Here is a 25,159-nt window from a genome sequence, read left to right as displayed (position 1 = left end):
CACACCCGCCCATACTACTCACCAGCACTATTTACCATGGCTGACCCCAACCCATACTTAAACAACCCAGCACTCTGGATCCACCATTTTGCCACTAAACCTACACCTAATCGCCCCTGCCCCACAAGCATCAGAAACTCAAGACTAGGTTCCAGATGCCGCCATGACCTCATTATCCTAACCCCACAGAATGTCAATGCAGCCACATCACCGTCCCAGCGCATCACCATCCATGCCCGGAATAGAAGACTAGCCACAAGGCTACACATCCCATCCACATACACTATCGCTCACATTAACAATCCGCCCACCCCATCTCATATATACCCACTCCAGCTCACCCTTGCTGAGTCTCACCCCACAACTAACATCCACAGCATACAAAAAGCAATTTTGCCACTACACCTCGCTACCCCATCCCAATAAATAACATCACCAGGAACTCTTATCCTAGCTTAGGTGCAAGGAGACTCAACCGTCTCAGATCCAGAACACACACCATCCTGACTCCTGAACTAAGTTCAAGCAAAAGCAAAACTAACCCCAAACCAGTCTTTCACCCCACACACACATCAGCATCCCCCCAGCCTACCTCTCACTCCACCCACTTGCATAACAGAAAACCACACCAAGTAACCGCCGAAACTATCAAAGGCGCACTCATCAAAGCTAGATCTCTAGCAGCCCATGCCTTAGATATTGCCGACATCATCTCCTTCAATAAGTTAGACTACTTAGCTATCACCGAGACCTGGCTCCACCCCGCATCAGGCCCCACCTTAGCGCTAGCCATTCCCAATGACTACACCATCTACCGCGTAGACAGACAAACAGCCAAAGGCGGCAGTGTAGCCATTATTGCAAGAAGCTCCCTCAATATCAGACACATTCAAAATCAATCACTCCCATTCGCCAAACTACTCACCATTAAACTGTCCACAACCAACACAAGCACCATCACCACCCATCTTATTTATAGACCGCCAGGCCCAATATCCTCCTTCAACGACGACATAGCTCTCCTGCTCTCTAACAGCACTAAACCTAACTCACAACTACTTCTTCTCGGTGATTTCAACCTGGGATACAATGTCGAGAAAGACGACAAAGCAAACACAGTTGCAAACACCATATCTGAATTAGGACTCACCCACCATATATCTCAACCCACACACAACAAAGGCCACATCCTCGACTGGATTGCAGACCTCAACTGCAATACCACCATCCTCTCCAACACACCCTGTGCTTGGACCGACCACCATCTCATCACCTTCACCATTAACAAAGATAAACAAACACCGGTAACTCCTCCCAACGCTCCACCCACACTCACAAGAAACAGGAAAAATATCACAGTCGAGAAACTCATCCCTCTACTCCAACCTATCCTCGACCTCACACCCACCACTACCAACCCCACCAAACTAGTAGACCTTTACAACTCTACCATCCTCAAGGCCAGCCACACAGTAGCACCTCTCAAATTACGGAAAGCCAAACCACGCGCGCATCTCAACTCTTGATTCACTCCTGAGCTAAAAACCCTCCGCAAAAATAAAAGACAAGCTGAATCAGCATGGAAACAGTCCCCTTCCGCCAATAACAAATCAGCCTACGCACTGGCCTCCAACACCTACAAATTAGCTATCACCCAAACAAAAAAAACATGTATAATGAGAGAATCAGCAATGCCAAACCTAGAGAAAAACAACTTGCTAGGACTTAGACAATCGGGTTTCCGCCCCAAACACGGCACGGAGACAGCCCTGATTGATCTCAAGACACAAATGGACAACCTGAAAGATAACGGCAAACTAGCCATTCTTCTCCTCCTTGACCTGTCGGCCGCTTTTGACTTGGTAAATCAAGACATCCTTTGTAAACACCTGGCATCAGCAGCCGAATTCTCTGACAAAGCTAATGCCTGGATTCAGTTCTTCCTGAACAACAGATCTATGAGGGTCTTTGCTCCCACAGCCTCTGCGGAACCAGCCCCCATTACCTGTGGCGTCCCCCAGGGCTCCTGTGTCTCCCCTACACTATACAATGTGTTTACAAAACCCCTCCTTGACATACTAGACCAATAGGGTGTCATCTACACAAACTACATTGATGACACCCAAATACTCATCCCACTAACAGGCGACTACTATACAGACAACACCGTACTTAACAACATTTATACCATTATCCAAGAATGGATGGCCAAACACGGACTCTGTCTCAACGACGACAAAACTGAGCTCCTTCTCTTAGGCTCCCAGGCCAGACTTAGTAAACTTGACAAACTCTACCAGACATTCACTATCGATGGCAATAACATTACTGTCTCTAACAGCGTCAAAACTCTTGGTATTTACCTTGACTCCTCCCTCACATTGACAAGACAAATCAACGCTATATCATCCGCCACTGCCTATACATGTAAGCTCATCAATGCCATTAGACCTTACCTCTCTACCTCCAACTGCACCACCCTAGCCAGAGCACTAGTACTTTCCAAAGTCGACTATTGTAATACTCTCTATCTGGGCACCTGCCAAAAGAACATTTACAAGCTCCAAGTTATTCAAAATAACGCATTAAGAGCAGCCTTGAACATACCCAAACACAAGCACATCTCTGACACCAGACGCGCATTTCAATGGCTCTCCATTTCTCACAGAATCAATTATAAAACACTCACCCTCCCACACAAATGCTTATCCAACCAAGCACCCAGATACCTCTCAGAAAACTTCACGCAACACACACCATCTCGCCCAACCAGATCAGCCCAAACTCACTGTTTAAACATCCCCAGATTTAAGCTCCAAAAAGCAAGTGGCACAAGCTTCCCTGTGCTCACCTCCAAATTATGGAACACCTTACCAACTGACCTGAGATCAAAACCATCCTTTCACCGCTTTAAACACAGCTCCAAAACCTGGCTCCTGGCCAAAGAAGCATAAAACACTGACCTATTACTAACCCTATTGTATATAGTGTACAAGCCGCACACCTGAACCTTGTAAATACATCATCACCGGCTTACTATCCGAAACTGCTTTTAAAATGTGCACCTTGCCAGCAACTGTATCACAATGTCTTAATGTTTTGTATTGTTTACCTACTCTCCCTATGACTGCAACATTCACTACTTGTAACTTGTAACCATGTAACCTTGATCAAGCTCCTGGATGCCCCCGGGTCAGGTGGCGCTATACAAATAATAAACTAAACTAAACTAAACTATTAATCTGTTAAAGTTTGTGACAAAGTGTGCATCAAGTATTTTATTATAGTGGCTTCACAAATTTAGTTTTCTTCACAGGATCACATTATATGTTTGGAGACATTAATTCATTTTGTTTACGTGCTAATGCATGGGTTGGATATTTTGACGAGGCATTCGTGTGAATGATAGTGTTGACATTTGAGCGTGCTTGCATCTTAATATTGTCCGGGGTCATTTTAATTTTTTCTTAGAAAGCAAAAACTAATTTGTTAGTCCGTTCAACTCTAGGTGTAGTTTTAGAATTAGTTAGTTGAGTGTTTGTCAAATTGTTGTAAAAGTTTAAAATGCCTGATAATTATTGTTTTTCAATGACCAGTGGATATCCTGCATTCTGTTTTAGTTAAGTCCTCTTGTGATCTGGGGCTAGGGATGAGAGGCATTTACCTTCTGTCATCCTACGTTGTCCTCATTTTCAACTACTTCATGGTCAAAGTATCTGCTGGCCTTCTTAAGGGAGATTGTATATGTTATGACCTTGTGGCTGCCAACACACCCAATGATTCCTCAATTGGGAATGTGGGCTAGTAATGTAAGAGTCACTGGTTGTGTGAAGATTATACTTCCTTCAAAATTATATATGCTTTCACTTTTTTGTGGAAATAAGGTTTATTTTAGAATGTTTGACTCCATTGCTGTTATTCATGTTACTAATGTGGCTGTCATTCTTTTAATTTAAGTTGGCTATTTGTCCATGGCAGAAGGACATGCCCGGTAGCTTGGAATTGGTTATGACATGCAGCTATTATATGCAATTCATGCTCCTCTCTGGGGGTAGATTTGGTGACTCAGAATACAACCATCCACATCTACAGAATATAACCATCTAATTAGGCACAGTTATTAATGTTTTAATTTCTTCAGAGCCTGGACATTCTAGCCAGAGGTTAATGTTGCCTAGTACCATTCACTTATAATATGCATATTGGATGCTTACTCTGAATTCCAACCATTTAGGCAGGACTTTAGGTTTTCTATCAGAAGTGTTAAGGGCATCAAGGATTGTTATAATAATGTTCTGGTTGATGAGTCATGTGCAGAGAATCTTCCCATAAGTCTGGTTGATGGTAGATTTAAGAGCCTGTGATCAAAATGTAACAACCATCAGCTTTTAGATTTTATAACAAGGCTGTGCATAACTCTGTTTATAAGTATATAAGCACCTCCAGAGCTTGGTCTGGAAACTAGCGCTACGATTCTAGCGGTGCCAAACACATGATCCCAGTCTTACTCTGCAGGAGCCGCCGCGGATTCTCCAAAAATAGTAAAATGCAGAAAACACCCCATGGGGATTGCCTTGTAAACAAGGGCCAGGTTAAACACTCTGTGTCCATTCATATCTGGACGACATCGTTGTGCCCTGTAGTGTCCAATGCACGTCAGACCAATGTGTCCACGGCTTCTGTTATAACGGCTCAAGCAGCGTAATTGGTCCAAGTTCACAAATCTAAATTCTTCATAATGCTTCCCAGCTGCACATGTTTTATACGCTCTTTGATAGGTGGATAACAGGAGAATCTGGGGCTGCAAGGTTTGAGGGGTGCTAGGTCGATTATGTCTGAATATAACCAACCTGGCCTTCTTAAAGATTTTAAATAACCGTTGTCACCGTGCTCTAGATCTGTACCAGTTTAAGTTTTGCTTCTTATCTTTAGGGCCTCTCTGAAGAAGATACCCACCCCGCTCTGTTACAGGCATCCCGACTGTGGCAGTGCCTGTGTTTTTAACTTCACCCGGGGAATCACTCCCGTTACGGTGGTGCTTGTTAAACGAGAGTGTTCATTAGCGATTTCCTGATTGTTTAATAGACTCCTCTGGTTTCCACTGGGGCATTTGTTTTTTGAGGACTCACTAGTCGCTAGTCATAAGCCTTTACTGTCCCGTTATATCCAGTCTTTGCAATATTGCTAGGGAAGGTATTGACAGGGACTTGGCTGTTGTTGGGATGCATGTCCAGCTCCTGTCCCAGGTGATATAGGCTGAGGAAAATATGTTACGTGCATGGAAGATAGACGCGTGCGATCGCAGGGAGGTGAAACATGCAAAAATGGGGTGAGATGCATAGCTTTTTTCATAGCAAGTTGTTGAACTATAATTAGGCCCATGTAGGGTGTGTGTGTGTTTGTGTTTTATTAGAATATAATAGTCGAAAGACATTGAAGAATAGTGCAACAGCCAGATTGAGGTCCTGCTGCAGGAAAGAATGAAGCACCACCATATTAGAGTGAGGACTAGTTGACCGCAGAACACGGTGGAAGGAGCACCGCAAAATGGCAATGAGAGCTGAATCACTTTCCCATCCCCTTCTCCAGCTTCAGTCCTTGTAGATAAAACAAAATTGGATGATGTAGCTGGCCTGCGAAACCAGAAGGGAATGTGAATGCCCAAGCATGGGTAGAGCTACGCTCATCCCGGAGGACAAATCCATGGGAGCTGGGGCAGAAGTCCTCAGCTGCCAAACAATGCAGTCCAGATTTAGGGCACTTAACACCCCCCGGAATGATGCTCATCCCATTTGAATTGCCAGATGCCCATGAACAGAACACCTAAATCCTTCACAATCTAATTCCTTTTTAGACTCAGACGGATCCTGCTCGACTTGCTGCCTCTTTTAAAAGTCAGCGCTTTCCTTACCACAGTTTGAGGCTTTTGTTTTTGGAAGTCCCAGGATATATATCACCACACCCCTGCTCATGCTTCAACTCTAGTCTGGCCGGAGGATTTTTAATGCTTTTAAAACAGCATTTCAAACCCATTCCAGCCAGAAACATGCATGAAGTTGATGGTAAAACAAGTGGCCCCATTTCCAGACCTATTTAAGAAGGCTCAACATGTATATGAACTGTACTGTCCACCAACACATCCTGCGATGTTGGTTGAGGCGGAACAGCCCTCCATGCCCCTGTTCGGAAACGAGACCACTCTCTGCAGCATTCCACTGCTGAAGGACAACTTTCCGCCTTGATAGCTGTGGTGCCCCAGATGCCTGGCCCCTTGTTATCTCAAAGCAGTGGGCTCCATCACCCCTACTGTTCCTCAGGCATGTGGATAGCTGCAGGCCCCAATCTACACCCCCTTCTCAACACATTCCTGAAGTGTCAAGTACCAAGACCAGATGTTGAACCATCCCCATTCTTCACTGTCTGGGCCCCCCAATTTCTTGTGCCCTTGAAGCACCACAAAAAACATCCTTCGCTATCAGGCCCACCCAGTTTCCAGGGGCCCTTTTTGGGCCCCACCTATGCTGGGCGTTCTTGGACCCACACAGCCATTGGGCCTTGTTGGACCCCCACATCCGTTGGGCATTTTTGGACCCCCACATCCGCTGGGCTCCATTGTCAGGCCCCAGATTCCATTGGCCCTTGAAGCACAACAAAAAACATTTTCATCCAGTGACACATTCCTCACATCCATGGATGAACAAAGTTCCATATACTCGACGCTTGGATCCATCATTGATGACGGTGCAGTCCCACAATTAAAATCCATTGTGTCTCTGAATAAATACAAAAAGAATATGCATTCAGAATACGCTCTCTGCTTATCCCCTGAAAATATTGGCTTTGACATTAGCCACTGACATAGGCACTGCCACACACAGTAACATTTGCTTCATTTAAACAAAAATATTTTCCAGTCTTTATCACTGACTTTCCAATAGTAAAATAGTACTCAATGCACACACCGTCGAAATGCTGTCTCTTCAAAACATTGCTTTTATATAAACTATAAACCTCTTAATCTGCGGCTATTTACATTGCATTGATTTATCTATAATATGGGGGTTCATTCAATTCATAGAGGTTCAATAATATCTCAGTTTACACTCATCAAACATAAGCCCATCAGCCACAAAGTTTCACTAGCTACAGAAAGGTTACACAACCTCTACCAAAAATAAATAGAGCGCTCAATCATTTCAGGTGAACTGAAATAGAGCGCTGTTTGAGATTTCCACATGTACATTGCATTGCTCAACTCATGTAACCCTTGCACGTGCACAATCAATCCTTGAATGCCCGATTAGTGAATGCTCATTTACAATTTCTGTACAGACCCCAATAGCTTTTACATGTTATGCAAGCATCACATTTAATGACCCCCCAATCATATGGCAGTTAAAGACCTGCTCACCCGTGGTGCTTCACAGCTGTACCCTCAGAGACTTCCTCGCTCCTTGTGCTGTATGGTAATCCCAAAAACGTTATCGCTAAAAATCACCCCACAAGTGGTCAAAAATAATTGCACAGTTTTCAAGAAAAACAATGTTTTATTATATGCAAATACGCCTGCGAGTGTCAGTCAGTCCTGTAGGACTGAAAACTGAAACCACGCTCAACACAACCATTTAAAGGTACATCCTTTATGCTGGAAAACCGCACTTTAGCATAAGCAAAATATGTCAGATACAACATAATCCCAACATTACCCATCAGCTACACCTATACAAAAAGTTAAACATCCCCTATAGTTCATTACCCCATTGGTCAAGCATATCTGAATAAAACCCCCGTACAAAATGATCTTATTGTGCAGACAGCAGAAAACACTGTGATGTGATTGGGTACTTATACTCAGGTAAATTGTTGCAATACTGTACTCTCCTTATTGGTCAAAACATCTTTGGACAACTCGTGATGTGCATACCCCCGAGAGGATCAAATCAGAGAGATAGTGTGAATAATGCGGTCAATCCTACCTCGTAATACAAGACCAGACAATTTGGCACGGCCAAATGGCTTCTCCGACCTTGCAACTGTGCTCTTTTAGTATCACTTCTTGCTACTCCCATCTGAGAACATGTTGCACTCCTAGGCAACCTCCAACTCTATGCTTTATAACAAACGCAGTCAAGGCACTGCTCTTGGGGATGAATTTTCTCATATTTTATTGGTTCTATTTACTCAAGCACCTGTAGGTCAAATGAACTGGCCACTTCTCAATGGGAAGTATTACTTCAAAACCTAGTCCTACATCTTGGCCATTCCAAACACCAGGCCCTGTTCTCAAGAGGTTTATCCTTAACAGCAGTACCACTAATCTATACGTCCAAGCCCTGATTTCATTCTCCATTCCTGTGAGCGGCTCCGCCTGGCACAATTAACTTGCTATCTGTGCTCTGCATCTCACTTCTTTGCTCATCCTCGGCTGTCTAATTGTTCGCTGGGGAAAGCTGCATGAAGTCTAATTCAATGAAGAGCGCAAAAGCTCCAACGGTTGCCTTTATTTTCGAACTACAAAAAGCTGCTATTCCCAAAAAGGCCTAATCCAAAATGGCAGAACTCTGGCTTGCATGCCATACAGCCCTCATGTTCCTACAATACAACCCATACCCTACCCTCCTCCCCCCTTCTGCCCCGGTTTGTGGGCGCCAACAAGTCCTCCTTAGGGCCTCGTGGGCGATAGTTATTCCCAATTCGATCCTCTGATACCAGCAGGTCACAGGGCCTGATAAAATCAAGCCCTCTCCCCATGTGCTCCCAAATCTACAGCACAATTGCACAAGGTCTGGCTTTTACCTGTGTTGCTTGTGGTGCAACCCTTTCATTTCCCTCTGTTTATCATATATTGTTGGTGTCACTTCCTTTTTTTTGCCTTCTATACCATCGATATCATATAGTAAGCCCTGTATTCCGGTAATCAGGATTAAATATCCTAATAATTTTATTTCAACTGGACTCTGGGAATAAGTCTGCTTCAGCCTTCCGTTTTGTCATTTTTAGATATATTTGATGTTTGCTCGGAACAGTGATTCCAGTTGTGATGATAAAATAACCGATTATCAGAGTACATGACTCAGTAAAACTCAAGAAGCCTGGCCAGACCTAATGCCCTGTTGAAAATATTGAGAAGTGCTGTAAATAAAATGTCAAGAGGTAAACAAAATATAATTAAGTACAAATATATACAGTAAAGAAATACATGCAAGGGATATGGTATGATATGGCATTTCTAACGCACCTATACACAAGTGTTTCAAGGCGTGACGAGGCAAGGGGGGGAACAGAGGGAAGACAAGAGGCGACGATCTTACTAGGCCAGGTGACATTGAGAACGCACAAGAGCAGGGGAAGGGGGGTAGGGAAAAGTGCGGGGGGAAGTGCAATACATAGGATAACAGTAAAATAAATAAAGGCAATAAATAAAAAAGTGCAGCCAGCTGGTGGCAAGTGCAAGGGTAAGTGCATACATCAGGTGTCAAGTGCTGGTAGGGAGCTGTAGGGATACAGAATCAGTCCCAGAGTGCAAGATTAGCCAGGGGGCAGTGCAGGTGTGCAACTGGCGTGGATGGTACCTGGGCCTCAGAGGGTGGCCAGGTAACCAGTGCATTTTCACTTTCAGCCGGGAGATCAGCAGGGGAGTGAGGGAGATAAAGCAGAAGCAAAGAGGAAGCTCTTGAGGTGCTTCCGGAACCGGAGATGGTTCTCCTCAAGTTTCAGGGAGGCAGAGAGGCTGTTCCAGAGAGAGGCCCCCGCAGAAGAGAGAGCTTGACCACCAACTCTTTGCTTGGAGAAGCGGCTGACCCTGAGGGAGTTGGAGGCGGATGAGCGAAAGAGCTCGAGAAGGAAGATATTTAGGAAGAGAGAGTTGAAGGTAATGAGGCCCCAGGACCCAGAAGGCCTTGTGGACAAATAAGAACACAGCAATCCCACAACCAGCAGCAGCCACCCACCTTCCCAGCACACAGGATGTAGGTAGATCACTCCCCTAATGATAGTTCAAGGCTATCAACCAACCTTGTGTACAGCCATAGACCAGATATAAAGTAACATATTTCAATAGGTATGCATGTTCAAAAGATCATTAAAAACAGAGTAAAATAATAGCCATTTGTAATAAATCTTGTCAATTGAGTTTTGAAGAGAAAATAAGTATTGCTCTATAGGCAACAGTACATATATACCAAATCAATGTAACTGTTCATTCAGTCATGTGTGATGTTAGTAACACAAGTGATTATTTTGGAACCATGCTACAATTTCTATAAAGCATGGAGCGTCAAGACTGATTTGTGTTTCTGGGTACGGAGGATTACACCGAAATGGATTAACTCTTGATATCGGTGTATCTTTGGGACCTGTCTTCAGGACGCAGTTTACAATCGGTGATGAGAAATATTTGGCTTCGTGCACACGGCCCTGTACATCGCCATTACACCCTATAGATGTAACAATAATATACAATGTTAAAAATCTGGTCACCCTACATTTATGTGTGGGTCTGTTTTGCTTCACATGTAAACATAAAAGGGGGAGTTAATTACACTACTGACCTTTATATCCTGATTTCTTTTGCTGTGGGAGGTGATTTATGTCAAGGATAATTGAGCTTGTCAATTATTTATCGGTATCAGGTTAAGTCTGTGACTAGAGGGAAAAGAAAGGGTAAATCTATTCGTCAGTGGCTTAGGTACTTCTCTGAGTGCCGAGCATTCCATTAAATAATATTGCTAGTTCGTAACTTCTGACTTCCATTCTTAGTTATTTATACATCATTGGAAGGAAGTTACCTGTATTTGAATAAGGTGTATATTACATCCAAAAATCAATGTCGCCGCGTCTCCGCGCTTAAGGAAGATTCAACTCTCAGTAGAAGTCTTCACACGTAGAGTATTAATTCGGCTCACATGATATAGATGCTCAATGGCCAGGGGATGTCAGTGCGTGATCTAGTGATAAGAGACAGCGGCAATCCCTGTCAATATCTATCATTGTGTTGTAAACCAGTATTCAGCATTGAAAGCATCACTTGCTTGATGAATAAAAGGCCCCTGGAAACAGTGGCACATAGCAGGAAATGCAAATGATGTCATGCAGCACAAGGCGGCGTCTAAAACCGTCTATTCAACCAGCGCATGTGGTCTGCCGGGTATCTAGAGGTGATGGAGGAATGGACGCATCAAGTAAGTGATGCTTTCAATGCTGAATACTGGATTATAACACAATGATAGATTTTGACAGGGATTGCCTCTGTCTCTTGCCTGGGAGGGAAAAGGAGATGAAGAGACTGCAGCAGGATTGGCCAGCTGCTTGCAGATTTTAAAGAGTTTGGCTGAGTTGTTAGATGCCGCAGAGACACGGTCTTGGATATGGGCTCTCTGCTTGGTGTGGACAGAGAGCCGGTATTGCCTTAGGAGCAGTGTGTCAGAGTATTTACCGGAAGCACACCATTTCCTCTGTCCCACTATGCACTTGTGTTTAAGGGTGAAGAGGTCTGAATCATACCAGGAGTTGCACTTGGCTTTGGGCTTCAAGCAGATCCTCATGACAGGGGCAAGAACATCAAGAGTATCCAAGATAGCAGAGTGGAGCATGGAAGGGGATGTCTCAGGGTGTGAGTCAGCCAAGCGGGGATGGGGGGTGAGAAAGAGACAGTGAAAGCCTCAACTGACACACGTTTCATGGGTCGGATAACCAAGATTATAGGTGGCAGTGCTTGAGTTGGCTTGCCCTGAGGGGTAGAGAGGGTCAGCTCGGAGGAAAGGAGGAAGTGGTCACTCCAGGAGAGTGGAGTGGTGAGGGGGATGGAAAGGGGAAGGTCTGAAGAGATCAGAACATCCAGAGTGTGCCCTGCAGAGAGAGTCGGGCCAGAGAGGAGGATAGAGAGTGAGAGAGAGTCGCAGAGGTTGTGAAATTACAATGCTCTAAGTACAGACAACAAGATGTTTTTGAATAGTTATTTCTACCGCCACCCATGTCACTCTCACTCCCTTGCACTCAGTCAAAACATAGCCAGAGGCCTGAGTTGAAAGACCCAGACCTAAAGCACTGGCACAGGGGGCACGCCCGACCGGCTCAAGGGGCACACATAGTCTGACTCCCCCCTGCTCTGCTCATCCTGATCGTTGACAGTATTACGATGGAAGTACAGGGAGAACAAGCAGAATAATGGCACACACACACAGGCACTTTATTCTTCATTTGCTTGAGTAGTAAAGAGTTAAGTTTAGTAAAGCTGAAAGGTTGTACCTCCTCCGTGTTAAGCACGAATAGTCCAGAGACCCAAAAATTCCCACTTATTGCAGCAGTGGATTCCTCGAGCAGCTGCCAGCGAATGCAAACCAGAGTGCGCCTCAGACAAATTAATACAACTTATTTCCTTATAGCTATTTAGCTATCTGAATTTTCGCGTACACCCAAAAAACAGCAAACAAACAGCACTGAATACTTTGCCTACCTGGCTTTTTAGCACAGCAGCAAATGTAAGAATACACAGATTCGACTTTCCTAGAAAGAGGGAAAAAGACTATTTTTTAAAAGCAGCAAATGCAAAAACCACAGATCCAACCTTTCTAGAACCCCCACAGGCTAATTACACCAATGCCAGATGTCGATAACATACAACTGTGATGTGCAGCAGTTATAGTTATTAGAAGTAATAAGAGAGGAGGGACAGTTCAATAGAGAGCAGTAATGACTGTTCCCCCTGCCCAGTCACTGCTGGTTGACGGCTGTGCTGCAGGCTCCAATGGTGAACACTGACAAACACAGTCTAGAGCTGCTACTGATGGAGCTGCCCTTTTCCTGGGGCTCTTAGCCGTAGGAGCTGCCACCACAGTGGCTGCCTAGCTTAGGTGTCCGATAAAGGTCTGCTGTCCAATGGCAGCATGGAGGGAGGAGGGGAAGAGCAACCAGGAAGAAGGGATACAAGGAGAGGGGTAGCAGGAGTAACAACGTGCCGTGGCATCAAACATGGATTTTCAATTAAAGTTAAAATGTGCCTCACTGACACAAAGCACACTTACCCCGTCACCAGAGACAATGAAATGGGCCTCCTCTTCTTGCAGTTGGTTTACATGCCATGACCCCCTGTCTTACCCAACCGGGAGTTGATACAAAAGACAAAGCTTTTACATATTGAGTATGCCCTGTCCCCATGCGGATTAGCAGCAGTGCGGTGATGGCAGTCCTGGGAACAGAATGGAATGTCCAAGTTCATGTTAGGAGATCTTGCTCTGGGCTCCGATGGGGTAATTCCAGTCTGTTTGAGGTTCTGTGCCCTGTTTATTAGCCCATGGTAGTCTGACCACCATCTGTGGGTGTTTGCTGCCAGGATCGTGAAGTGTAATGTGGCTACTACTGCAACTGTGCAGGGTTTGCAACAGAGGGCCCCTCTCCGCTTGATCTCCTTCTTTGCTGGCAGAGAGAGGGACTCTGGAGAGTTGCTTCCTTGCAGTCTGGTCAAGGTGTCTGACCTTTCCCTGTTGATGGCTTGGGTGCAGGAGGGCTACTCTCTCCCTACTGGTCACCACCCAAGTCTTGATTGTTCTGTATAGAGAAACACTAATTTGGAGGCTTTCTCTGACACAGAGGGGCACTGCTCAAACACATGCTGGCACAAGATTGGACAGGATTTGGGGCCTTCTCGGCTGCCACGGTTCCCCACTGAGGTAGGGATGGGTCTGGATTTCTCCTTGGTGGGCACAAAACTCCTGGTTGAGAGAGGTTCCTGACACTTCTTGACAATGCCAAAATACCAGCCTTATCACAGCAGTCAGAAAAGGTTGACAAAGGCTGTGAAGCCGACATAGGCAGTTGGAAGGAAATCCACATACAAATTAGGGTGCATTTGGTTATACTCCCCATGCAAGTCTTAGGGTCTTCCAGAGACATATTCATCATGTGCTTCCTTGATGAGGCCCTAGATGTGCCGGAAGGATAGCTCAGGGGCAACACGCTCGTCTTGAAAGTCAGATAACACAGAACAGCACAGGTTGGAATCCCTGTCTTGGGTTTAGAGACTGGTTTCCAGTATTAGCACATTATAAAAGATTAATTAATTATGAAAAGAGTGATTAGTTAAGATGAGGAGTCATCAGAGAAAAAGAAGGAATAACATTTGGCAAAAATAGCAACATTTCAGAGGTCACATATAACTGGTGCTGTAGTTCAAGACTTTCAACCTTACATGGAAACTGAAAGGGCGTTAGGGTATGGTCATCTCTAAAGCCCGCGTTCTCACACACGTTGTACAAGGAGATGTTGCCTGATTAGAAAGGGCAGTGTTTTACTAACATGGATATTGTGTATTTATGATATATGTCATTTGTAATGCGCGTGTAGACAGGTGTTTCTAGGTGCAATTGTGATATATATAGCTGAATGTAGTATATGTGTATGTTTGTCCGGGCTATACAAATCCACACCGTTGAACCCACATTTTGCATGGATTCCTCTTTTGTCTGGTGCAAGATTGTAGCCTAAATGTGGAGGCATAAAATGTACTCTGTAGACACCTTCATTTTCTGATGTTCACCTCGATTTACTACAGTAGGTACTAGAAGAAGGCAACATTTGGAAAAAGTGTCTGAAGCAACATGTTCGATATGGTTTGAAATGTATTACTAATGTATACAGTTCGAAATGGTTTATTAAAGCATCTGTAAAGGGAATAAAAAACGATTGTACATTTTTTTATCACGCCACTCCATGGCGAGGTTATAGTTTACTTAAATTCATTCTCAAGAAGAGAGCTCAATTAATCTTTCTTGTACATTTTCTCAAATGTGCTGAAGCCTTTGAGCGACTGAAACTTGTCTCACAAGTAAACAAACATCATTTCTAAAAGCTCCATCTGATGCAAAGCGATAATCAATATCAATAGCTTCTGAAACACAACAACAAACAGCAGCATGACTTGCTGACCAGAAGACAAGAGCAACTTCCTCCAGGCCAAATGAGATCCAAGAACACACTAAAGCACAACTTGCTGACATGAGGACAAGATCAACATCCTCCAGGGCACATGAGACAACACTCGATCGGGCCATGGGCATCGCCGGGTACCCCAGCTAGTATAGAATATTTATCATGATTGTGCTTCTCAAGCAGCATTAGAGTATGTTTTCTTGACATTAGAAAATCAGAAAGTGTGGAATCCAGCTTCCACCACCAGATGTTTGCATTAAATCCTTTCATGGTGTCTTTCCATTATGCAAGGGTAGAATGCAGGCTCTAACCATCTGTAAAAGACTCCATTCCAAGCGTTCCTCTGCAATGTGTGGGCAAGAATGCATGGACAATCCCAGTATCAGGACACTCCAGGTGAGGTTTCTGTTTTATCCATGCACAGGTCTACTAGATTATAACTCTACCAGGGTGTCCATTGTCTGCTAGATGACTTTGGCTCTATATAGTGGCCTTTGCCACTAGCTTTGGACCACTATTCTGGGTCCAGGCTGTAATGCACATGCCGACTCTTAAAATATAATGTGTATAGCAGTAAGTGCAGCCTACAGTATTACATGAGGAAATCCTCACTTTTCTTAATTACTGTAAAAGCTTGACCATTCGACACCACTGGGAACTCAATGGCACTGAATACACAAGAGATTCTGGTTTACAAAATGTCAGTTGTTGGAGTAAAAGGGCCAGCGCCTACAGAAACATTAAGGACAGCATAGCTTCACTCGCTCCAGCCTAGGCCGATTTCTGCAATCATTCCTCTGCCACTGGAACAATCCCCTCTTCAAGCACTCCCTTGTGAACCCCCTCCTGAAAAAACATTGTGCTGATCCTTCCTGCCCGGCCAGCAACTGCCCGATCTCTAGCACCCTTTCTTGGGCAAACTCCTTGAGAAACTGTCCATCTGTCAGCTCAACCTCCACACTGAATCTGCTGATCGGCTAGAGGCACAGAAACTGCTCTCCTGAACTCCTGTGAAGATCTGCTCTCCAACTTTGACTCCAGCTCTCTCTCCGTCTTCATCCTCCTTGATCTCTCCTCTGTCTTTGACACGGTCAATCCCGTGCTCAACCGTCTCAGTGTGAACCTTGGCATCACGGGGCAGGCTCTGGAGAGGCTGAACTCCTTCCTCTTGGACTGTCCCTCCCAGGTTCAACGTCGGTACTTTCTCTCCACCACTTCTCTCTCCACATGTGTTGTTCCCCAGGGCTCTATCCTCTCACTGTGGCTCTTCAATGTCTATCTGGCCCCCGGGTCCACCTGATCTCTACTTTCTCCTCTTACTTTCAGGGTTCCCTCAGCCTCCTCTCCCTCCTCCCTCATTCCTGACTGACTATCTGCAATTCAGGGATGGTGCACCTCCAATGACCTCTGCCTTAATGCCAGTAAGACTGAGATTCTTCTCATTGGGATCCTTGCTCCTGCTTTTCCACTCTCCCTCGTCCTACCCTCCTTTCCCTCCCACCTCACCATCCTGTGTGTCATCTTTGACTCCACTATCTCCTTCTCTCCACATATCACGGACCTTGCCACTAAGGCCCACTTCCAGCTATCCTACCTTTTGTCACCTTCTCCCCAAAGCTCACTGCCCCTAGAGCTCTGATTCTCTCCAGGCGGGACTACTGCAACAGCCTCTTTCTCAATCTTCCTAACTCTACTCTTCGCCCTCTTCAACTTATCCAGAACAGGACTGCAAGACTTATCCCGAGCCTCAAGCACAGGAACCTCATTTCTCCAGCCCTGAAATCTGTCCACTGGCTCCCAGTTGCAATGAGGATCACGTTCAAGACCCTCTGCATCATCCACAAGGCTTAATGGGGCCGTCGTCCTCCCTATATCCAACACTCTCTTCATAAGTAATTTCCTACTAGATCCCTCTGATCAGCTACCTGAAACTCTCTGCGGATCATCCGCTTCTCCAAACAGAGAGTGGGGGATATATCTCTCTCCTCTGAAGGTTCCTCCCTCTGGAATGAACTCCCTGCCCTTCTCAGACTTGAGCCGGATCTCCTGATGTACCGGAAGCTGCCCAAGACCTTCCTCTTCTCTTCTTCCTTCTCTCCCCCTCTCACCTGCTAATCTATCTGTCTGCTAATCCTGACTGGTGGCGTGGTTCTGCTCAGAGTTTGACAGGGTACTACGCTTCCCACCCAGTTACCCTGCACCTTCTTTTGGCCTGCTAGCACTTCCGGTCTGGACAGCAATGTGTAGTACTTGCCGTCCTTGCACTGACTGCACTTCCCCTTGCACACCTTGCCTGCACTTCTCCCCACCAACTTGCCCCTGCACTTCTCGTTGCACTAGCACAATCTAAATGTCACAAGGCATAGTAAGATCGTTCATCTTGTCATTCCTCTGTCTCCCCTCCATTGTCTTGTGGCACCTAGAAACACTTGGGTAAAGGGGTGTTATAAATCCCATATCATATCATAACTGTGACTATTACTGCCAATAGAGTGTTCTCGCTAACAAGGCGCACAGGAAGAAAGCTTTTAGTGCACCTTCTAAGTGTTAATGTTGCTGAGGAAATGATATCATTAGGAGTCATCACTGTTTATCTGAAATTGTTAAATGCCCTAAATGCCGAGAAGGTGACCTTCACTGTGTAAGCCCAGAATCAAATGTTTGTAATGAAGCATGGAAGCTCGTATGCTATTATCTCACTGACCAGTCTTTTTTGTACATTGAATCTGGCTTCCACCACTACCAGGTAAAATATAGTACACACAGAAGCATGTCATAAACAAACCTTCAGAGACTCTAGGTGAGCTGCACACCTTTGATGCACTGAGAGTGGGTACACATGATGTTCTTGAAGAGCAGTAATGGTAACAGACAAAGAAATACTAGAATACGCCTTTATAGTAATGCATATTTTCTATAATGCTGCATTTTGTGCTCCAACAGATCAGCCATTCCTCTGTCATCTCCATCCTAAGTGATAAGTCCCAGTTCCCATCCTTTCTACGCACTGTGCCTGGCAACACCTTCCAGAACCTAGCCCTTGCCCGGTTAATTGGGCACTTTGGCTGGACATGGGTGGGGATGATTATCTCCGATGATGAGGTTGGTTTACAGGGAGGCCAGGACTTAAGACGCGGGATTGAGGAAAATGGAGGTTGTGTGGCTTTTATGGAGCGAATCCACCTGAGGTACCCCAAGGAGAAGATTCTTCAAATCGTTAAAATGATCCAAGGGAATTCAGTGCAGGTGATCATTGTACACAGCCCTGAGGTGCATGGCAAAGTATTACTGGAAGCTCTCTTCTCCCAGAACGTGATGGGGAAAGTCCTGGTGTTCTCTGCAGCATTTGCGATAACGCCCGGACTCTTTACAAATGATGCCTGGAAAATATTGAATGGAACTCTTGGTCTTGTGCCTTCCTCAGGCAGCATGGTGAGATTTGAAGCCTTTCTTTCTGAGCTCCATCCATCAAGAGCAGCGGGTGACAACTTCATTAAGCACTTCTGGGAGCAGATATTTGTCTGTAGATGGCCTGAGACCAACGGAACGGAACCAGCAGCCATTTTGGAGCAGAGTCAGACAATGAAGTCTTGCTCTGGAGACGAGACATTGGATAGACGGGCCTTATCTTCCTTTGAGCTGAGAGACCTGAGCTACACATATCACAGCTATCTTGCAGTGTACGCCTTTGCTCATGCGTTAGATTCTCTAATTTCCTGCCAAACTGGACGAGGACCTTTTATCCATGGAGCCTGTGCTGACGTCACTGATATCCGGCCATGGCAGGTAACATCCAATGGAACCAGCTCCCTCATGGGATGCACTCTTATTTCTTTCCATGTAATTAGGTAAACAGTAAGCAGTACTGAACAGATTTAGGGAAAGCCCATCCTATACCAGTAGCTCGCTAAATAGGATTATTTTTATTGTTAATTCTTATGACAGAGTTTGGCCCACAACTAATTTTGTTAAGCTCCTTGTTTTGAGGTCACAAAGCATCACATATTCCTCTTTTTGGATCAAGGCTTTTAGCATCCATTTAAAAGTTGGTTGGTGGGCAAGAGGTAAATGTAATGGAATTGTCACTTATATACTGTCTGTCAGCATTGGTATGGTCCCAACGAGCTGAAGGTTGGACGTTCTTTGGGGACAGAAGACCAGGAATGGGAAATTCATCAGAGAATTATAGAATGTGTACGTGCATTCTAGGCAGTACCAAATAACAAGGAAACTGTCATGGACTTTAAGAGAATGAGCTAAAATGCATGGGCCCGGCATGAACATTCTCAAGGCATCCTCCTCCATACATCGGGAACAGGAGGTAGACTAGTAGGGACGGTCCAGTCCAAGGGACGAAGGGAGATGGCTAAGAAGGAAAAGAAAAAAAGGGGGATTTGTTTCTGTGTATTTGCACCTGGGGAAGAGCGCTCAGTCAATCAGGGGCCTGAACAGCGGGCAAGAATAAACAATCCCACTCGTTGTCTCAGGCACCCGAGGACCGTCCCCCGGGTGGCTCTTTTTTTTCTTCTTTTTTTCCATTGAGGGGAGGCAACAGGGAGCTTTGCTCAGGCCTGCCTTAGCTCGGGCTGGTGGGCTGTTAAAGGGCATGCACCCCCTCCAGACAGGGCATGAGAGCCATACAGAATATCATATAATACAGATTTTTGCATTAAAAAGTTCACGGTGCAAATATTTCCATCATGTTTTCCGAGATCATGTTACGCCATTACTGAGTTCCTTCGCTGAAAGCAGATTTTTTCTCCAGTCCCGCCACCATATCAAGGTCCTCAGCATCAGCCTCTTTGCAAATGTATTTATTTAGTTGTAATGTGCTGACAGCCCACAGGCATCAAGGAACACAATAACACGAGTTGAACAAAGAGACAGGACCTCAAGGTAATCGCTCGGGGCAGCAACACCATAGTCTCCCTCCCCACCGCCACCATATCAAGGTCCTCAGCATCAGCCTCTTTGCAAATGTATTTATTTAGTTGTAATGTGCTGACAGCCCACAGGCATCAAGGAACACAATAACACGAGTTGAACAAAGAGACAGGACCTCAAGGTAATCGCTCGGGGCAGCAACACCATAGTCTCCCTCCCCACCGCCACCATATCAAGGTCCTCAGCATCAGCCTCTTTGCAAATGTATTTATTTAGTTGTAATGTGCTGACAGCCCACAGGCATCAAGGAACACAATAACACGAGTTGAACAAAGAGACAGGACCTCAAGGTAATCGCTCGGGGCAGCAACACCATAGTCTCACTTCCCACCATATCTCCATGACTGTGGTTTGAGCACAGCACTAGCAGGTTGTAAGTGTTCTTCGGCCATGAGACCCACCCTTTCTTCACCTGCAGACAACAATTCTACCCCATTTCCACATGACCAAGGCCAATGTAGGAGACCATCCTTTAAGTTCCATAGTAGCAGCATCGTCCATTATTGTGAAGACCACTTTTAAAGCTCTTAGCCAGTGTCCAATACTCTCTAAAGCATGTTTTTATGATTATTAGGGTGCCTTAAAAACATATTGACAATTCCTCTCCAGATGTTCCAGGCCTCTTCTAAGATGCCTTTGCCCAACTCATTCCACCATTTTGGAGGAGAGAGGTTCTCTTACACCTGCTTTGCCAGTTCCTTCATCCATTCTGCATATTTTCCCTAGCAGGGCTTACATACATGAACTCAGTTAGTTCTTTATCTTGAAGTTCTTTGCTTGAATGTCCTCTTGGGGTCCATGGGTATGCAATAACGCCAGACAATCCATCATACCCTCAATATCAAAGAGCTTATTTGAATGGACAGTGCTAACCATTGCTACCCATACTCCCTACAGCCTACCCAGATCCTGCCCCACTGGTACCTACCAACAACATGCTGGTTGGCTCTGCATGCAAAACTACTGTCATTTCAAATTCCTTCACTTAGACTTACACATCGTTCAATGGACGTGCACCTCAATACCTGTCTGCTTGTATCTCAGTTTACTCATCATCTCACTCCCTCTGATCCTCATCTGCACTCAGCCTCACTGTGCCATACCCTTTGTGTGCCTCCTCTCGCTTCTGCTCTTTTTCCTTACTTGCACACTCCTCTGGAACACACTGCCAATAACAATCAAACCAACCTAACCTTGAATATTTTTAAAGCTAAGCTTCTACTTCAATAACTTGCTAAACAGGGATCTCCCCATGTCCCCTCCCCATTTCCCCTGCCTGACCCCTCCACCTCCTCCAATTGTGAAAACAAAATCAAAATATCGAGGCTGAGTACCCCAAAAGGAAACACACCGAACACGGGTTACAAAGGAACATACAAAGTACTTTATTTTATACTGAATCCAGTTACAAAAGCAGAGCAAAATCAGATAGCTATTGGCCCTCAGTACAACACAACAAACTCCAGCGTGGTTCAATGTGTTCAGTGAGAGATGCTGTACATTAGAATGTATTGGCTTTTTATACTTTTTGTGAGCACGATGTCCAGTCCCACTTCGGGTTAATATTCCACTAATACATCACCGATCTAGTTTTCATGCCAAGTCTCGCACATCCGCATATAACTGGTTTGCTTTTAATACATATATCAACAAGCCTATATGGCAACTGTGTATTCTGGGATTTTCCGTGTAGGTCTTCTTAAACATTAATACAATGTAGTTAAACAAGTGTTCTACATTTAGTATTTGAATACATTGTCTTTATCGTATACTCGTGGATTAGTTTCATTGCACAAGTAATCCTTTACACACAGGTCAACGAAGGACAAGGTCTCAGTTCACAACCTCAACAAGTGGCCTCAACGTACAGAGGTCAAGATGGCCATGTTGTATTTTGGAATGACATCGTCCACCATTTTAACTCACAGGGTGACTTTACAAAGCGAATCCTAAAATGGCAGGTTGACCTAAAATGGCGGCTTACATTGATTTTAAGGTCAGTACCTTGCAACACGTGATTCCTTCGCAAGCGACTTACGAGCAGCTTGGCATAGGCCAATATACATATATTTATTGCATTAGAAGGCATGATATAATTTATCTTTTGACACAATGAGGCTCAATAATTTTGTATATGTAGATGGAACTCCCTTTAGTCAGAAGCAGTTGCAGTGCTTAGTCGAATGTTACTTTTGTATTCACTTGTTTTCTTCTATATATTATTTTTCTATTTGTTTTGTCCCTGGTATATGTCCCACTTTTTTTACTCCCACAGATGCTCAGTCATCAGCTGTTCTCATGGTAATGCCTCCACCATCTGTAAATATCTTACCGGAAGTCATTTCTGTTGGAAATTGACATCCCTGTTCTTCAAATTAATAGAAACGTCATCTGGCATGCACCCACAATGCATTATTACTGAACCCCAGTCTACGTCTTATAGCACTGGGCCCATTTACTGAACCATGTGATGGAAGTGATAACTTTATTTGCCTTACCGCCCACCTGTCTGGCAGTAATACTGCCATATCACGGGTTGGGTGGTAAACGATATCTCCAATTCCCCATTAGGTCCATTGGATTCAATGGAGAATTGTTGGCACAATTGCTACCGGCAGTATTACCGTGTGTTAATTGCACCGAAAACCGTCATTTTTATGATGCGTTTACCTCCAGCTCTGAGCTGGGGGTAAACACGCCATACTCGTGATTGGGTGGACCCTTAAATGCGGTGGTATCCCTTTTACCACTGCATTTAAGGGCTACCGCCCAACTCGTGATAAGGCCCTTTGTCTGTAAGATGTTTTTATATTTACATTGTCAATGCATTTGCATGTCTTTGGACGCCAGGCTTTCATAAGGTGTGTTGTGCATTCATTGTAAGTAGTGTTGTTGGTTGTGGTGTAGGCATCTAAATCTAGCACCTTGCTGTCATTGTTAGGTTTGCAAATGTGTTAGTGTTATAATCTGTGCATCAAACAAAAGTTATTTAAGATACTGTACAGTGGGGGCAAAACCCGAATTGTATAAAAATAATCCAATCAACCAATAAAAGTGCATGAGAGGCAAGAAAAGCAAAGGTTTATTACATGCAACCGAGACCGGGAACAATTCACAAATCATTTAACATGACATCATGAAATGGCGGTTTATATAGTGAAGAGTGGAGGTGATATTCACCCATTGTTTCAAGATGCAAGCAAATGCACATTAGTGATTGGACAGTCTTTTCTGTGCTGTAGGTGAATCTATACAATATCTATGAATTCCTCTTGCAATTATCTGAAAATGGGGTCTTCTCGTTTCTCACAGTTTTGATTGGGGAGTAGTCAGGTTAACATGTTGTGACATATATAACTCAGTTGATCATTGGTTGGTGCATCTCAAGTGCTCATGGGTGGGTTGCTTCCACCACAATTGACCAGTCACTTTATGAGGTGTGAACAGTGTGGCAACAAAAAAAGAAATACTTTACATCCTTTCTCATGCGACCTAAAGGTTTGCTTCAATTTACTGTTCCCACCCTGATGACTATTCAACTGACAGTTAATATTGTGACTTCTCGTTGGAAACATGTTGGCGTACTCAGCCCCACTCCTTCCTTTCCCATCATATGTCTGCATGACCTCAAGGGATGTGCTTCTAGGCCTCTTGCTTTGGGACTATGTGTGCATCTAAATTGTGTATTTATGTGTGGGGGCGTGAGTGGTCCTAATACTTATGAACACATATAATGCAATGGGAGTTAGGTCGTCTCATGTATTCATTATTTAATTCCATATACTTCTCATTGAACTCCATACTTAATACCTGTCTCTTTCTTGGTTGAGGTCGGATGTTGATCAGCATGCACAATTCTGTTCCTTGGTGGATGTTTTCCTACAGGGGGCAGTGTGTGTTTTTCCCATGATCGACTTTGTCCTCTGCATCCTTCTTCTCATTTCCTCATTCTCACTGGGATGTGGCCTTTGTCTTGCTAGCTTCTTAAGCAAATTGTAGGCACATTATTTGTTATGTGTTTAATTTGGGCCATGCCTGGAAACTTGCTGCACCTCCTACTACTAGCCAATCTGTGTGGAGCTCCTACATCTTCCCTTCCCTCATGGGGTCTGCTGAATATTGCAATATTCGATTGAATCACTGCCTTCCGTTGGAAGCCTTGGAATGACCTGCACCACTGTGTTCTGTCCAATCTCAGCATTACACGCTGTATTTCAAGGCCACTTACCTTGTTTGTGTGTATCTCTCTAAAATGAAGATGCACACATAGCCGGTCAAGTGGCACAGCGAGTAGAGCGCCCGCTTTGACACCCGTGCAGAGCCTGTTAACGCAGGTTCGAATCCCGGCGGGGCCAAACTCAGCCTTTCATCCTTCCGAGGTCGATAAATGAGCACCACACACCGTGGGTAATAATAAGCAGCGCTCAGATACCTGAGGGTTTGTAGCGCTATATAAAAGCCTAATTATTATTATTATTATTATTATTATGAAGCTAAACTGGATGTATTTTACTGTGTGGAACAATCCATGTATTTCTGAGGCCTATTAACTCATTATGGCCAATGACGTTGCTTTTGCAACGTCCTTCGGCCTACTCTATGAATTGTACAACTAATAAATGTCAAATGTGCATATATTAGTAATGTTTCTAATGAGAGCTCTCTTTGCTGCTTGGGGTACTCATTGTGGGCATCATTGCGAGTATAGCGGTAAGCGGTAAAATTGGTAGTAAATAGGTTACCGCCAATTTTACCGCTACGCCAAATTATAAAGTCAGCCCTGGAGTGGAGGATTTACCTTAAGGATAATCCTGGAGGTAAATTCTGCCACTCACTGCCCAGAAATCGGCAGAATCAGTGGAATTACCGCGGCAGAGATTCTGCTGTGGTAATTCTGCCAAAAAAGCCCCATATAGTTCCATGGACTCAAAAATAATGGGGAATTGCACTGCCAACGCCACTTGTAATTCCGCCGGACCAAGTGGCAGTAACGCTAATTCAGGTGGGTAGTATTATGGCAGATTTACCACCTGGCTACCGCCCAAATGGTAATGAGACATCTTTATCGTGCTCACTCGTGTGTGTTCAGGCCTATTGCTCCACTGCACACTAGTCGTCTGTGCCATTATTCTCGATGGGCTACACTCTTAATATATGTGATTGCGTCTCCTGTATGCTACTGTCTACATGTCTTCATGGAAGCTTCTCAGGAAGATGGCTATCCCTTTGTCTGCTTCGCCTAAGGCCTGTTGTGCTATGCATATTGGCTGGGTGTCTAACCTTCTGTGTA

General features: G+C 44.6%; 1 protein-coding gene across 1 annotated transcript in view; it reads left to right on the top strand.

Annotated features, from left to right (window-relative positions):
• The window catches only part of LOC138528213 (extracellular calcium-sensing receptor-like), a 110,375-nt gene that overhangs the window by 49,641 nt on the left and 35,575 nt on the right, over nucleotides 1-25,159 (top strand). The window contains exon 4 of the mRNA XM_069639668.1: nucleotides 17,869-18,711. Coding sequence (XP_069495769.1) covers nucleotides 17,869-18,711 — 843 coding nt within the window. The remainder of the gene's footprint in view (nucleotides 1-17,868; nucleotides 18,712-25,159) is intronic.

Source organism: Ambystoma mexicanum, chromosome 7q (genome assembly GCF_040938575.1).
Source record: "Ambystoma mexicanum isolate Mex_15411 chromosome 7q, UKY_AmexF1_1, whole genome shotgun sequence".
Taxonomy (NCBI): domain Eukaryota; kingdom Metazoa; phylum Chordata; class Amphibia; order Caudata; family Ambystomatidae; genus Ambystoma; species Ambystoma mexicanum.
Note: the sequence above shows the minus strand (reverse complement) of the source record. Positions and strands in the feature narration are given on the sequence as shown.